The 16,679-nt window shown below is 33.6% G+C and overlaps 2 protein-coding genes across 2 annotated transcripts; both read left to right on the top strand.

Moving 5' to 3' along the window:
• The first annotated feature begins 7,671 nt into the window (after positions 1 to 7,671).
• Positions 7,672 to 9,313, top strand: LOC129286535 (uncharacterized). The gene is made up of 2 exons (XM_054922484.1): positions 7,672 to 7,967; positions 8,074 to 9,313. Exons 1-2 carry the CDS (start codon positions 7,672 to 7,674, stop codon positions 9,311 to 9,313), a joined length of 1,536 nt encoding a protein of 511 aa, XP_054778459.1.
• A 69-nt stretch (positions 9,314 to 9,382) lies between these two features.
• On the top strand, positions 9,383 to 9,928 carry LOC129286534 (uncharacterized). Its single transcript, XM_054922483.1, has one exon. It carries the CDS (start codon positions 9,383 to 9,385, stop codon positions 9,926 to 9,928), a length of 546 nt encoding a protein of 181 aa, XP_054778458.1.
• Positions 9,929 to 16,679: the final 6,751 nt, after the last annotated feature.

Below are 16,679 nucleotides of genomic sequence, written 5' to 3'. Positions count from 1 at the left end.
GGAATTTCTCAAGGAACAACTTTGAGATTAAGTACCATCCGGGTAAAACCAACGTAGTGGCGGACACATTAAGTGGGAAAACGGTGCATGTTGATCATATGATGGTTCAAGAGCATCGAGTACTTGAGACTTTCTTAGATACTCAAAGGAAAGCACCTCAAATGACGTTGTACAACGTGCATTCTACAGTCATAACCAATGAATTTTGGAAAGAGTTGCAAACTGCTCAGTTTGAGGGAGAATATTTGCTCAGGATCCGTGAGGATATTGAAGAGAGGAGACCTACAGAGTTTGGATTCAATGATGATGGATATATGACTTATTGGGATCGAATTTATGTGCCAAGTGATGAAGAGATAAGAAAGATAGTCCTAGAGGAAGCACACCGTAGTGAGTATACTATTCACCTAGTGTCACCAAGATGTATCAGGATATGAAGCAAATATGGTGGCGGCTAGGAATGAAGAAAGATGTGATAGAGTTTGTGACTAAGTGTCTGACGTGCCAAAAGGTTAAAATTGAGCACCAGAGGCTTGGTGGTAAGTTGCAACCACTAGAGATCCCAGAGTGGAAGTGGGATAGCATATCAATGGATTTCATTACTGGATTGCCTAGAACTCAAGCGGGCTATGACACAATATGGGTGATTGTGGATTAGTTGATAAAGTTAGCACATTTCTTGGCAATGAAGACTAGCTATTCACTTGAAAAGTATGCCGAGGTCTATGTAAATGAAATAGTAAGACTTTATGGGGTGCCGAAGGACATTGTCTCTTATTGTGATCCGAGGTTCATATAGAGTTTCTAGAGAGCATTACAGAGAGCAATGGGTACTAAGTTGAAATTTAACACAGCATATCATCCATAGACGAATGGCTAAATTGAGAGGACTATCCAAATGCTCAAGGATATATTGCAAGCTTGTGCCTTAGAGTTGAGAAGTAGTTGGGATACACATCTACCATTAGTGGAATTTGCTTACAACAATAGTTTAAATTCTAGCATCAGAATGGCTCCGTATGAGGCATTGTATAGAAGAAGATGTCGATCACCTCTGTATTGGACATAATTAAGTGAGAGAAGTTTGTTGGGTCTAGATTTGGTAGACCAAACCACCTAAAAGATCCAATTGATTAAGAAAAAATTGTTGACAGCTCAAAGTTGACAAAAGAGCTATGCCAGAAGACTGTTGGAATTTCTAGTTGGTGATCATGTGTTTTTTAAGGTCATACCAATGATTGGTATTGGGAGATCGATAAAGGCTAAGAAATTGACTCCCAAGTTTATTAGTCCCTTTGAGATTTTGGAGAAGTTAGGACTTGTTGCCTATCAAATTGCCTTACTGCCGAGTTTATCAAGTGTTCATGATGTATTTTATATAAGTCAGCTCAAGAAATATCAACCCGATCCTTCTCATATTATTGAGTCGGAAGAGGTGGAACTCCAAGAAAACTTAACCTATCGAGCTAAACCAAAGTGGATTGTAGATGTGAAAGACCAACAATTGAGAAACAAAACCATTCGATTGGTTAAGGTCTTTTGAAAGGGTATGACTCACGGTGATGCGACTTAGGAGACCGAGGATAAGATGAGACAATTGTATCTCTAATTATTTACATAAGTATGTGTTTGAGCAATATTTTGAATTTTGAGGGCAAAATTCCTAAAAGGAGGGGAGAATTGTAACATCTTAAATTTCCTCATTAGTAATTATTAGTATTTTTCAAGGGTAATTTGGTCAATTTAGATAAATTGTTAATTTAGCGAGGTTTATGGAGACAATTTAGTTTTTGGATCTTTGGATGGCCTTAGAAGAGGGTTAGGTCGAGATTCAAGCAGGCTATGGCATAGAAAAGAGTTTAAAATTTTATGGAGTTTTTTGTGCCATACGTCGTGGTGAGCGAGTTAAGTGCGCCATGGCGCACCTGCAAAATTTACACTTATCAGTTTGTGAAAACAGACCAAAAACATAAGAGATAAAGAGAGAAAATGAGAGAGTAACAGAGGAGAGCTTGTGGTCTACTAGGACACGATCCCTAGGCTACTTTGAAGGCATTTGGAGCTTGATTCACCCTTAGGTAAGTTGTACATTCCCTATTCTCCCTCTTTTATGTGAAAATCTGAATATTTGGGGTAATAGGGGCTTTGATTTTGGTTTCTTTAGGTTTAGACCAAACCTTTTAGTTTATTTAAGATCTTGGAGAGTTAAATCAAACTTCTAACATTAAGTTTATGAGTTTTGTGGTGATTGAAAATTTTTGATAAGGGTTTAGACGAACCTTAAGTATAATTTAAGGATTTTAAGATAATGTGGGATAATGATTAGCAAAGTTGGTGTGTTGGATGTTTAATAGGATAGTCAGAGTGTGCGGGAATGGTTGGTATTGTTAGAAAAGAAATCTAAGTATTTTAAGTATTTAAAACCTAGTGAATTTAGAGTTATCCAAAGTGATAATTGATTATTATCACTTATTGGTGTAGATTGAACGTTGATCGAGCCTTATCGTCCATATAAAACGTGTGGAGCTAACGTTTAGCCATGGTAATCCTTTTTATGTGACAAAGGGTTGAGGTAACTATATAGTTTATTGTATTTATTTACTATTTTAACTGTGTAGAAGTAATTATAAATGATAAAATTATGGTTTTGAAGAGTTTTGTGCATAATGTGACATTGTAAATGATTTTAGCATGAAAAATTAATTTGTAAAAGGTTATCAATTTTAGTTTATATATATATACTATGTATATAAGATTGTGATGTGGGAATGTGACAAAAAGTAATGGAATTTGTGAAAAAACATGATCTTAGGGGGTGGGAGTTCACCCGAGAGATGTGAAAATATTTGTGTGTGGAGATATGTGAGTGAAAAATCCATATGGTTGGGCTGACAACATGGGACATCCAGTATAGCATTATATGGGACTATTATCATGGGACATCTGGGCAGTCTAGCAACTCCCTAGTACCCATTAAGGTGCGGTTAGAAGTCAACGACGGCTATATCACAAGTGTATGAAGAGAAAAAACTATAGTCCGTAGACAGGTTAAATTATCTTTGGCTGGGTATTTCTACCACCGAAAGTGTGCTCGAGTGAACAAGTGGTTAATCCAGGAGAGCCTATAGTTTCATGTCGAGGAGCATTAGAGGTTCAGTGGTTAGGCAATCATGCTAGTATAAAACTATATGTTTTGTTGAGAAGAGATACATTTATCTCATAATTATGGTATGTTTGTTATTTCTATCGTTTTGATACTTGTTCATGGTTATTTGTGGTAATAAACATTTGATGAACCATATTGGTTACTGAGATGTTTATCTCACCCCATAGTTATATTTTACAGGTGAGGGCTTCGGTAGGGGTAGGGGAAGGAAGGAGCGTCTGAAGAGTAAAGAACGTTATAGCATAGCTCTTTCCTTTCTTCTTTTTGATTTTGTAATGAATATTGTCATTAAATATTGCCAACTTCGGAACATGACATTATTTGGACATCACTTGTATGAATTTATGATAAGTGTATATATCTTGATCCAAGAATAGTGTTATGGATTAGGTGTGCTTGGCCAAGTTGCTTACATGTGATATATATATCAAGTGTTTTGAGTGCCAAAATGACCAATTGATTTGTGTGTTGAATTTTATCCACCCTATTGTGTTATTGTCCAATGGAGATTTAGTGGTCATTTTGAGCGTGATTGCTTAATTGGGTGATATGAATGGATTGTTATGTAGTGTGTGGTCCATTTGAGGTGGACAAGGTGTCTCTGGGGCTAATGGCATTGTGTATTGTGAGTTGGACATCATAGTATGTGTTTTGTTATGGAAACAAATTATTGTGGGTTCGAGTGTTTATCTTTTAAACAAATGATTGTTTGAATGTGAGAATGGTGCCATTAGCTAGAGGGCTCAAAGAGCTTCGTGTGGACACTTGAATCACTCAAATCGGATGTTGGATGGTGAAATAGTGCGCTCCGAAAATTTAGAGAAAAGTCATGACAGCAGGTGTGAGCCACGGCTCATGAGTGTTGCGCCGCGGCACAAGAGGCCCTCGAGAGATTCGTCCCTCTGTGCCATTCGCTGTGGCAGACAGACCAAATAAGGGCAAAATGACTTGTTTTAATTTGTTTCGAAGTAAATTGATTTTCATGCTTCCGTATTTTTTTTTAATTGATTTTTAACCATGGTTTGAGCTCAAACTATATTTTAAAAAGGGTTTTCTTAAGATCCCAATGTTTTAACTAATTATTTTTTTAAACCCTTGAGTTGTGGTAGGTTTGGTAAGGGGTTTTATTAAATCCTAATTATCACAACAATATGTGAGTGTTGTCCTGGTAATGTCAAGGCGGATATTACATAGCACATCATAAAGTCCTTAGAGTCTTTTTTGATTTGCTCAGCCTGCTACTTAAAGCTTTTTGAAGGACTTTCAACCTCTATTTAGAAATCCTTCTCAGCCAAGTGGCTCGATGCACAAGGTGGATATGGGCTTGTCTTGATCCAAGTAATCAAATGTCTCTTGAGTTAGGAATCCTGCCTCCCTTTTATCCTTAGGACGTGAGTCTTGAGTCTTGCACATTATGCCTACAACATTGTATTCCGAACCTTGAAGTCAAATATGGTCTTTATTAAGCACTCATCCCCTATTTATAGAAATATAGCGAGGTCAAAGTTTCTGTTTTTACATTAGGCAAGTCCTAGTAAGACTTGGCAAAGTTTCGACATACTTGTTGTTATACACTCATCACCTATTTATAGGAATATAGCAATGGCGCTTTCCTTTGAATTTGAGTTCTAGTGCCAAAAGAAGCAGATAATTGTTCACGCCATTAAATCATTGTGGGTACACCTCGTCGTGTGAGGTAGTAAAGGTGGGTGCACCGAGAAACTCAAGTAGTGGGCAAAATAGGTAAGACCACGTCACTGACTTCCTAAACAAGGCATCCCACTTACACTTATGAGGTGATTCGTTGTTGGGTTGAGCTCATCTTTAGGTCATATTGGGCTTCAACCAACTAGAAGCCCGTTACTCAATTCTCTGCACTGTATTTCAATTTTTTTTACTATTAATGGAATGGCATCTCCTTTTGGTTTTAAAAAAAAAATCTCTTTGATCAATTTTCTTATGTTTATGCTGGAAGTGACTAAATTGAACCTATCATATTTTTATATTTATGTCTTTTTAAAAAAGAGTAAAAAAATAAATTTACTCTTGAACTATAAGTTCAAGAGTATTAGAGATCTTAAACTTATTTTTAATGTAATATTCCCTTCAACTTTTTAAAACAGTGCAATTTGGATTCTGCATTAACAAAGATTAATTTTAACTATTAGTTGACCATAAAATGATAGAATTAAATGACCTTAAAAGTTACCAAAAAAACTAATAAAAATTTCTTGGTCCTACCAAGTACCAACAAAGATTAATTAGTCTAGTTGATAAAAAGTGGGTCCATAAACAATGAGGTCATAAGCTCAAATCTTGTTGTCGAAATGAAGACCTTATTGATAGACTATTTATAAGTGCATCTATAAGTATTTTTGAGTCTTGAAATATGCCTTGGCTCTAGTAAACATATGAAACCTAACTCATCTAAATTTTTATTGTAATTTTTTAGTTTTTTGGTCATTCTGTAGTCAACAAATGCTTAAAATTAATTTTTATTAATGGTATGGGTCAGATTGAATCATTTTCAAAAAATGAAAATGAATATTACACTAAAATTAAGTTTAGAATTCTATACCCTCTTAAACTTATAATTTAGATATCAATTTGCTCTTTTACTCTTTTAATAAAATTGGTTAACCTACGACAAAACAAAAAAAGTTTGTGATATAGATTTTGAAAAAAAATTATCAACAAAATTTGTTGCAATTTGTTTCCAACGAGATTCTCGACGTAATTATAAATTTATGCAAATCTGTTGCAAAATAAGAAAGAAATTTTTTATTTGGGACAAATAGTTCATCTTATTTGGAATGGAAATTCATACTTCATTTTTATGTTTATTACAATTTTCATATTTTTTTCTACGTTCCGAACTTTGAACTCTTTTTTATTCATTCTTTCATTGAATCACGAATTTAAAAATAATTCATGTACACAAATTATTATTAATTATTAATGAATGAAGGCAAATTCATTGATTCATCTAATTAAAGAGGTTCATGGATATAAAAAAGAGTAAATCTATGTACTCGAGTGGCTCATCAAATCAGGCCGGGGAAAAAAATTGGGTCATCAAATGCATGAGAGTTCAACAACAAAATAGAAATTGCGACAAAAATTTTTTCCCCTAAATATTTCACAAATTTCATTACAAAATATATTTGTAAATATATTTTCTAAATAATTTATATTACCAAATTTATTTTTAAATTACCCCTTAATTATTTATGCAGTTGTATGATATCCTACGTTTTTTGATGGTGCAATGTCCCCTTTTAATGAACATGTAAAAACAGTGTAATTTTATCTTTATCATTAAATATATGGAGTTTAGCTACTAGTTGATAAAAATTTATTGAAAAAAATTCTAAAATATTACATTAAAATGCCTATAAAAAATTAATATAAATTGGTGCATATCCATAGTTGACTGACAGTTGTAATCCATATACTTATATTACAGCCGTACATGTGTGTATTAAAAGAAAGTGAAAATTTATATTAGCTCGAAAAATCATATACGCATTAAAAAGGGGTATTATTATTTAGGGAAAATTATGAATAGGTCCCATAGAAGCAACTTATTTAACAATAAGTCCCGCGAAATTGAAAAATTACAGCTAAATTTTGTGGGACTTGAGTGTAATTTGTAATATGTGTGCAAATGCAATACTATCCCTACTTAATAGGTTACAATGACAAAAATATCCCTTTACCTAAATTAACCATTATACTCAGTCTCTCACGTCATTGCCTTGTCGCTACTATTCTTCTCCTTCATCAGTTCGTCTATTGTGCTCCATTCATTCTATCTATTCTACTTCATTCGTGTTTTGCTCTAACCATTGCTCGCTCTCTTCGTTGGGAATTGCTAGGGCAGAATCATTATCATCATTCATCACCACAGTCAATTGTAATCTCGATTCTTTCTCCTTGGTGCTGTAATTGCTCTGCGTTTTCATTATTTAATTTACGTTTCCATTACTGTAAGCCTTAGTTTTCACTGTTCAATATTCAAACTTCTTATCAAACTTGCTAGATATAAAAGATTTGAACATTTGCTCTGCTGGATCAATGTAAAAAACAAAGAAAATAGAGAAACAGAGTTCAATGACAGTGAAAAAAGTTACAGAGAACAAAATTTCTGTGAGTGATCCCATGATTGCTGAAAATACTGATTGGTCGAATTATTAAATATTTGAAGTTAGAGTTGTGAAAAGTTGAAATACTAGTTGTAAATTACTGATAAAATAGCTGTAAGCCAACTAGCGTTAAACTTCTTAATAAGGTATAATCAATGTCACCATTAGATATGTGATGTTTCAGTTGTAAAAATTTGATATTTTTGTTGTAAATTATTGATAAGGTAGTTGTAAATAATTAATTTTAAACTTTGTTGATTTGAGAAGATAATGGTGATGTTAATATTCAACAGGTTTACATGTATGATGGCAAGTTCTTCATCCAAACGAGTATATTGTTATTTTCATATTGGAGGGAAAATGGTGAAGAATCAAGATGGGAGTATACATTATGAAGGTGGGAGGGCAAAAAGAAGAGCAATTAATGAAGGCACAACACTTGAAGAGTTGAAAAGAATTATAAGATCATGTATTGGGTTGGAAACAAATATATTGGAGATGAAGTATACCATAAAACCTGAAATGAACACATTAGTTGACCTTGAAGATGATGAAGGAGTTGCTAATTTGATAGAGTTCAATGACGGTACTGCCCATGTTTATATTGTTGGCAATGATGTTAGTAATATAGACATGGTAACCGAGTCACATGAGGGGTAAGTTGTAATATTTACTTAACATCATTTGGGAATTATTGTGATTTAATTGGTGGATATTTGTTTGTTATTGCAAATGGTCACAAATTGGTGGGTATTCAATTAGCTTGAATGAACTCAACCATGAACCCGAATCGATACCTCTTTCAATGAGCACTGCACCAGCACCGTTACCCGAGCTTAATGCTGTGAAATGGAAAGATTTGCTTTATGGAGTTAGGCAAATGTTCCATAATGCTGTAGAATTTAGACAAGTACTCTACAAGTTTAGCATTGGAAATAAGTTTTGTTATAGTTTTGTGAAAAATAACACAAAAAAGGTTATTGTAAAGTGCAAGGTGGATGGGTGCAAATGGAGAGTGAGTGCATATGCCATTTCTGAAACAAGTCCTGTATTGAGGGTAACATCATTATGTAATGAGCATGCACACTCAGCACAAGATACATTAGTTGTTCAGCAGAAGGCTAATGTAAATCTAACTTCATCTATAATAATCGATGAACTAAAGTCAAATGTTGACAAAACTCCTAACGAGATTAGACGGGACCTGTACCAAGAATTTGGGCTTACCCTTACTTATAGCCAAGCATACAGGGGAAAAGAGAGAGCAATGGAGGAGTTGCATGGTGCTCCTGAAGATTCATACAAGTTGATTCCATGGATTTGTCAAAGATTGACTGAGAAAGATGTAAGGACAATAGCAAAATGGACAGCTTGCAGAGATAACAGGTTTGAGAGGTTGTTTATTGCTTATGGTTGTTGTATAGATGGCTTTTTAAATGGTTGCAGACCTATTTTATATGTTGATGGATGTCACTTGAGCGGGCCGTATAAAGGAACATTGTTATCAGCTTCTGCTGATGATGCAGATAATGATCTATTTCCGGTGGCTTATGCAATAGTTAGTGGGGAGAAGTTACAAGAATGGACTTGGTTTATGCATAACTTGAAAGATATTATGGGGTCTTTAGAAGTGACTATTGTATCTGATAGACACAATGCAATTATTGGTGCTGTGGGAGCTGTTTTTGGAGGGAATAGACATGCATTTTGCTATCGGCACATCAAAGAAAATTTTAGTGCAGAGTTTGTAAAGATTGGAAGACGTGGAAGAAGAGCTACCACAACAAGCAAGGAAGATGCATTGAAGTTGTTGGATGCTATAGCATATGCTAGAATTGATCTTGAATTTAATAGAGCAATGGGAAATTTGAGAGCTTTTTGTCCAGAGTTGGCTCAATGGTTGGAAACTAATGGTGACATTAATAGATGGGCCTTGTCAAAATTCCCTTTTTGTAAGTGGGACAACATAACTAATAATTTGTCTGAATCTTTCAATGCTTAGCTAGTTAAAGAAAGAAAACATAGTGTGGTCACACTACTTCTTGAACATCAAGAAAAGCTTGCGAGTAAGATGTATGCAAGCAAAGTTGCTATAAGCAAGTGGCAGAATGGTATTGGGCCAAACATTGAAGGAAAGTTGAAGGCTAATGTTGCACGGGCGGAAGTAATGTTAGCTAACCATCATTCAGGTAACTTGCTGAGTGTGAAGATAGGAGACATTCATTTACGAGTTGACCTATCTCTTAGAGAATGTACATGTCAAGCTTGGCAGATGTCTGGAATCCCTTGTGCTCATGCATGTGCAGCTATAAAAAAGGTTCATGGTAATGTGTACTCTTATGTGGAAGGATGTTACAATTTGAGATCTCAGGAGAAAATATATAAGGAAACAATAATCCCCATCGAGACAAATGACATGCCACGAGTAAATGCGTTAACAATTACCGAGATGATGACAGAAACCTTCCTAAGGCCCCCTACTACCTCTCGTCCTCCTAGTCGGCCCCAATCAGTGAGAAGAGAGTCTCAATCACAACGCAAGAAGATTTATCATTGTGCAAGATGTGGCCAAAGTGGTCACACACGTAGGACATGTCGAAATCCTAACCCTATATGACCTAACAAGCTAAAGCTTAAATAGTTCATTTTCAATTGTAAAATGTTTTTTCTTTAAATTTATGATGATCTTATATGATTATGTTGGTGAAAGATTATCAATTTCTATGTTTTAATTGTGGAGCATAAACACAAATTCGTTAGTATAGTAGTTATAGAACAAGAAATATGACTTGTGAATTAAGAAGTTCTACTTGTAAAATAAGAAGTTTCAGTTGTAAGCGAATGGCAAACAATTGTGGAGCAGGAGCACAAGTGCTTTAGTATATTAGTTACAAAACAAGAAACATGACCTGTGAATTAAGAAGTTCTACTTGTAAAATAAGAAGTTCCAGTTGTAAGTGAATGGCAAACAATTGTGGAGCATGAGCACAAGTGCTTTAGTATATTAGTTACAAAACAAGAAACACGACCTGTGAATTAAGAAGTTCTACTTGTAAAATAGGAAGTTCTAGTTGTAAGCGAATGGCAAACAATTGTGGAGCATGAGCACGAGTGCTTTAGTATATTAGTTACAAAACAAGAAACATGACCTGTGAATTAAGAAGTTGTACTTGTAAAATAAGAAGTTCCAGTTGTAAGCGAAGGGCAAACAATTGTGGAGCAGGAGCATAAGTGCTTTAGTATATTAGTTACAAAACAAGAAACATGACCTGTGAATTAAGAAGTTGTACTTGTAAAATAAGAAGTTCCAGTTGTAAGCGAAGGGCAAACAATTGTGGAGCAGGAGCATAAGTGCTTTAGTATATTAGTTACAAAACAAGAAACATGACCTGTGAATTAAGAAGTTTTACTTGTAAAATAAGAAGTTCTAGTTGTAAGCGAACGGCAAACAATTGTGGAGCATGAGCACAAGTGCTTTAGTATAGTAGTTGCAAAACAAGAAACATGACCTGTGAATTAAGAAGTTCTACTCGTAAAATATGAAGTTCCAGTTATAAGCGAACGACAAACAATTGTGGAGCATGAACACAAGTGCTTTACATAGCCTACAATGTTAACATCATATTTAAACACTATCAATGAACCGTCTTGGCTTTCTTATTTAGTTTGTCGTTTTCCATCCAAGCCATAACATTTTCCCGAGCTGTGTTATTGGGATCGTTTACTAAATCCCACACCATGTCAATACGAAGCCTTTCCATTGCACCCTAAGTTCAAATTCAAAAGATATGATTTAGTACTTATGTTTTAAACACCATGAACATGTACAATTTTCCATAATGCACCGAAAAATAGAAAAGATAATATAAGGGAAAATTACCTTCTCTATAGGAGGCATTGACTTGCCATTCCATTCAGGTTGTTCAGTGTTATCCCATTGTTCAAGCCATGTTATAAGATGTAGGCCGCAATCATATCTACAACAAAATTACTCAATTAATAGCTTTAATGTATTTATAATAACTTTTAAATTAATCAAGATTAACTTACGTAGTCTTTTGTTTTGGAATAAGGGCAAATGTCACATCCAAGTCGGAACTCTTGTGATATTTGTCTGGATTAACCATCATTAGGATGCTTTTGAAGTTATGAGACTATACGATTAAACACAATCATAAGTATCATGCAAAATATCATATAAGCTCAAAATGAAAATTGTATATTATTTCTTACCATACTCTGGGCTAGCAATCTCTTCTCATTTGCTAAAGTGTCGTCTGGCTTGGGCACAAGCGGATACAACGAGTCAAGCACATGAAAATGCAATCCTTTTAGCTCCACAAAATAATAAAACCAGTGTGAATGGTACAACACTGGTGCAATAATGAAATCCCACTCTATAATATCGTAGCCTAAATGTTCTGGCATAAACAACATAGTATGCTCCCCAACCTTCCAACCCTGCACATCTTTCATCATTATTTCCATAAACAATGGGGTAAATATGTGGTGCCTCACACCACCTTCTCTTTCTTTTTGAGCAGCCATCAAAGCTTTGATCTTCATAGTCATCACCGTATCATTGATCCATTTTCTTGGTGCAAAACAACGCAACTCACCTCGTGTTACATAAAAATCATACATATCAACGAACAACCTGTTTAGATTAGTTTAAAAATAATAGAATAATGTCAAATTGAGACCACAAAAAAAGTTATTTACATAATACATAACTAATAATTAAAGCTTACTGTTCGCAATCCTCTTTCTTAGCCCATTTTGTGCAAAAATTATAAAGGCGTCGCTTCTCATCATATGTCACGTCATTGGAGGTGAATTGTGGCAATGTCACCTTAAAGCCAGACCATCGTCTACCGTGATGGCCTCTAGTTGACCTTTTAAGCTTCATTTCTTCTTCTACATCAATATCCATTAACTCATCTCCGTCACCTCCTTCATGCTCTTTTTCTTCCTCTTCATCCTCATTTTCTTCCTCTTCGTCCTTACCTCCTTCTTGCTCATTTTCTTCCTCTTCGTTCTCACCTTCTTCTTTCCCTTCTTCTTCATCCTCAGCTCTTTTATCTTCTTTGTCTTCCTCATATATTGCAACATGACTCACCTCCTCCGCCTATTCTAGATCATATATTTTTCTCTTCTTCTCAAGTGCATAACGTTTCTTTTGCACCTTCATAAGCACCTCACCAATATGTCCAACTAGCTTTACATATGCCTCCTTGAGATCCTACAACAACATAGTTACAAATATTCCCATCATACAAGTAAACATGACATCATTTAACAGTAATCTTATATAATTATTATATTATCTTACAATGTCTTGAAAGGCTAGTACTGGAAGAAATTGAGAGGAAGAGTCACTTGCAGCAAGCTTAGGTTTGTACAACATGCCATGATCGCTCTGTCTTTCCATGAGAACTCGCTCAGACGCCCTTTTCTCATTCCAATAACTAACAGCATTGCTTGGCCAAGGCAATGTCTCTGGCTCCTCTAATGGGAAATTCTGAAAGAAAAAGATCTGCCCATAAAACATTAACCAATGTTAATAAGACATCACATGGCAATAAGACTTTCAACATTAATCAAAAACCTAAAAATTCTAAAATTACATACTTGAAGGAAAAAAAGACATCTACCAACATTTCTCTTCTTGCCCCTTGATTCCTTGAAAGTTTGGACCTCCCTAGTCATCTCGTTCAATACAAATGTTGCCCAATCATATATTCCAGTGAGCACATAGTTCTTACTAACTACTCTAAGTAAATGATCACTCACATGAGGACTAGATGTAGGAGCTAAAAAAGTCCCCAGCGTGTACAACAAAAATAAAGTCTCAAAAGCATCATCATTCTCACTAGACATCATCATATCTTTCACTTTCTTATAAGACATGCCAGAATACTTCTCTTTCATGATTCGAAGCACCTTGTCATCAGCTTGAGCAATGACCACCTCCTTTGAGGTGTTTGGAAGGCCCATCAATGTCTCGACATCTTCACATTTAACCCGTCTTCTTACACTTCTTGCACATAAAGTGAAAGTGGGTGGGTCATATGCCATCATTAGTTCGAAGCACAATTCTCGATGTATCTTGGTGCATTGTATGTTTAGTAACTGTGAGAACCCCATCCTTTCAACCTTATCCTTCATCCATTGATGCTTCTTTACAAACTCCCCAACCTCAGCAAATTGGTTAGGAGAACAACGAGTTTCAAATGGATGCTGTTAATTCCATAAACATGTCACTCACCTATACTCCAAAATAAAAAAAAACTAAAAAAAAACATCTTTGATCCTATACATACCACACTTTGTTTTGGCAAATTATTGCTTCTTCTTTCTCTTTCTTCAGCAGCTAGGTCGTTATAATGTTTTCTTTCTTCCGTGGATAAATTTTTCCAAGCAGCTACCACTTCCTTGTTAGCCAATCTTTCACCTTCTCTTTTCGCTTTCGGCTGGTTAAAAAATCTTTGTCTAAATAAATGGTAACCGAAAAAATTAGGTTTCTTAGATCCGGCCACTTTCCCTTTTCCTTTATCCATGATTTGACCTGTACAAATCATATATTCAAGAAAACTATGTCAAATTTTAAGCACAGGAAGTCGTTTTCTTTGTGCAATTTGAGTTTAGGTTTGTAATGATAGCTGACACAATATATAACTGCATATCCTTCTTCCTAACAAAATGGGATATATTCAAATTAAGTCTTGTCCTTTGAAATCAATCTCCTTTTTAAATCACTCTAGAACAAACTCTTCAGGCCTTTCCCTGGAGGTCCACAGTCTTTAAAGTTAGTGATTTTGTGGAGAGTGAAGGACTGAAATGAGAGCTGGGAATGAGGATTGACATGAATAAGGTCATAAATCCTCATGCCCATCTATTCATCTGTCCATGACTCTCATCTTTACCATTCCATAACTTGATTTTAGTCTATTTTATTCTCCATCAACATATTTCATTACATTGCATTTCTTTTCAACAATCAAATGGGCCTTAAGTGCATGTTTGGAACATGGAAAAGTACTTTCAAGAAACGAAATGGAAAATGCACCTATCTCATCTTATATCCAAATAAATTCCCCCTTTTCTTTCTAGAAAACATTTTGTCATACATCAAACATAGACTAAGAATTAACTTGAAAGCAGAAGTCCATTGGCCTTCTGTCATAGCCATGCTACACTAATGAGATAAAGAGTTAAATGGTTTCCATAACGCAATCCGTTTTCAGTGATAGGCTCATTGTAAACCAGACAGCTCTAGAATAGTAGGCTTGAAAGATAATAATGGGGAACAAGTGACCTGCACGATACATCTAACATCAAGCCTCTAAACATGCTATTTTATCATTTGGCTTGGTCGAAATTATTCAACCCAGAATAATCTAAAAATGTGGGCAACATATTACCAGATCAAGATGTTACAATATTCCTCTGGGTTCAGCTCGCATTCACCTTCATCGCCTTCGCCTCTATCGCTTGCAAGGCTCACGCATCATTCGTCTTCCTTTCAGTCAAGGTGCGTGGCTCACCCTCAGTAACGAGCGAGCAAGGGGCGACAGCTAGGGCAGAGTAAACGCGGGAGACAGAATAATCGCGGGAGAGGGAGAGATTGAGTGTTTTTCTGCAATAATTTGATTATTTTAACAGGGCAATGTTGTCTTTCTACTTCAATTACAAATTGCATTCAAGTCCCACAAAATTTAGCTGTAATTTTTCAATTTCGTGGGACTTATTGTTAAATAAGTTGCTTCTATGGGACCTATTCATAATTTTCCCTATTATTTATTACCCTTTATACAAAAAGTTCAAAATAGATACTCTTTGACGTAAAAGGTTAGCTCTTTACTTCTTTGAATTCATCTTTTAAAAAAATTGGTAATCTTTTTGTCTTTGTGAATTATTTATATAAAAGATAGATTATTAATTATTTTCTCTAATTTTATAATTTCAAAATTTTTTATAACTAAAATGAAATCTAACAAACAAAAGTGCTATATCCATTAACTTTATATAAAATTTTATTTTAATCCTCAATTTTATAAATGTTCGCTTAATCCTAATATTATTAGTTTTATTAAAAAATTCTTATATTGAATTATTAAATATTAAAAAAATATTTTAAAATTTTCACATATTAAATTTGATTTTTTTTTAAATAAACATAATTGTCACAAAAAAGTAATAATTTGAAAATAAAAATGTAAGGGTTAGATAATTAAAAAAATACTTTATAAAAATAAGGAATCAAACTAAAATCTTATATTCTCTCCATTTAAAAATATACAATATTTTTTGAAGAGTTGGATGTTCAAAATATAAGACATTTTTATTTTTAGTTTTTTAAGGTGTAATTATTATCTTTTTTTCAAAAGTACTCTTATTGATGAATGACTTTATATTTATTATAAAATATTTAATAGGAGTAAATATAAAAAAATAAGATTTGTTAAAATGTAGGTAACTACTTTATTAGTGGGTGAAATTCGGTTAAAAATACTTTACATTTTTAATAAAAGGAGTATAAAATTAGAGGTTCAAAGGTACACTTTAGCCAAGCTAAAATGTTACATATAAAAGATAATATTTTTAAAGATAATACATTTGATAAGAATAAATAAGGAAATTTCTTTCTTTTCAAAAAATATCAATAATTTAACAAAATAACTTATATATGAAATGGGAGTTAATACCTAGAATGTTTCTGGGAAAATTATATTCAAAAAATTTTTAAAAAAATTAATTATAAATAAAAATTAATAACAAATCATCTTTTTTTAAAAGTTTTTATTATTATTTGAATTTTAACAATAAATGATTTCATAATGATGATTTGTTTATGCATACTTCTCTTCTTTTAGAGATGTGTATGTTTAATTTTTTAATTACCTTCTCTATTTAAAAATATAAAATATTTTTTAAAGAGTCAGATGTTTAAAAATGTAAGATATTTTTAGTCTTTTAAGATTTAATTATTATTTTTTAAAAAATATCTCTATTAATGAATGATTTTATATTTATTATGGGATATTTAATAGAAGTAAATATAAAAAAATAAAATTAGTTTAAAAATAAATAATTATTTTATTAAAAAATAAAATTTAATTAAAAATAGTTTATATTTTTTAAAACGGAAGGAGTTGTTACCATCGAACTATAAATTTTGACATGCATAGTTGGACATGTGGATGTAATATATATATATATATATATATATATATATATAGATAAATTCTTTGATTCGATTTCTCTGATCGGTTTACTTGGACTTTGTGCACCGAAGCATCAATAATTAATACATCGACATAAAGTTCAGAGACCGAACAAAAATTAGCCAAAGGCGGCAAAAATTT

This window comes from Prosopis cineraria, unplaced genomic scaffold (assembly GCF_029017545.1).
Source record: "Prosopis cineraria cultivar Desert tree isolate PC_DT_omini unplaced genomic scaffold, ASM2901754v1 PC11, whole genome shotgun sequence".
NCBI lineage: Eukaryota > Viridiplantae > Streptophyta > Magnoliopsida > Fabales > Fabaceae > Prosopis > Prosopis cineraria.
The sequence above is the reverse complement of the archived record's forward strand: the minus strand, read 5'-3'. Positions and strand labels throughout refer to the sequence as shown.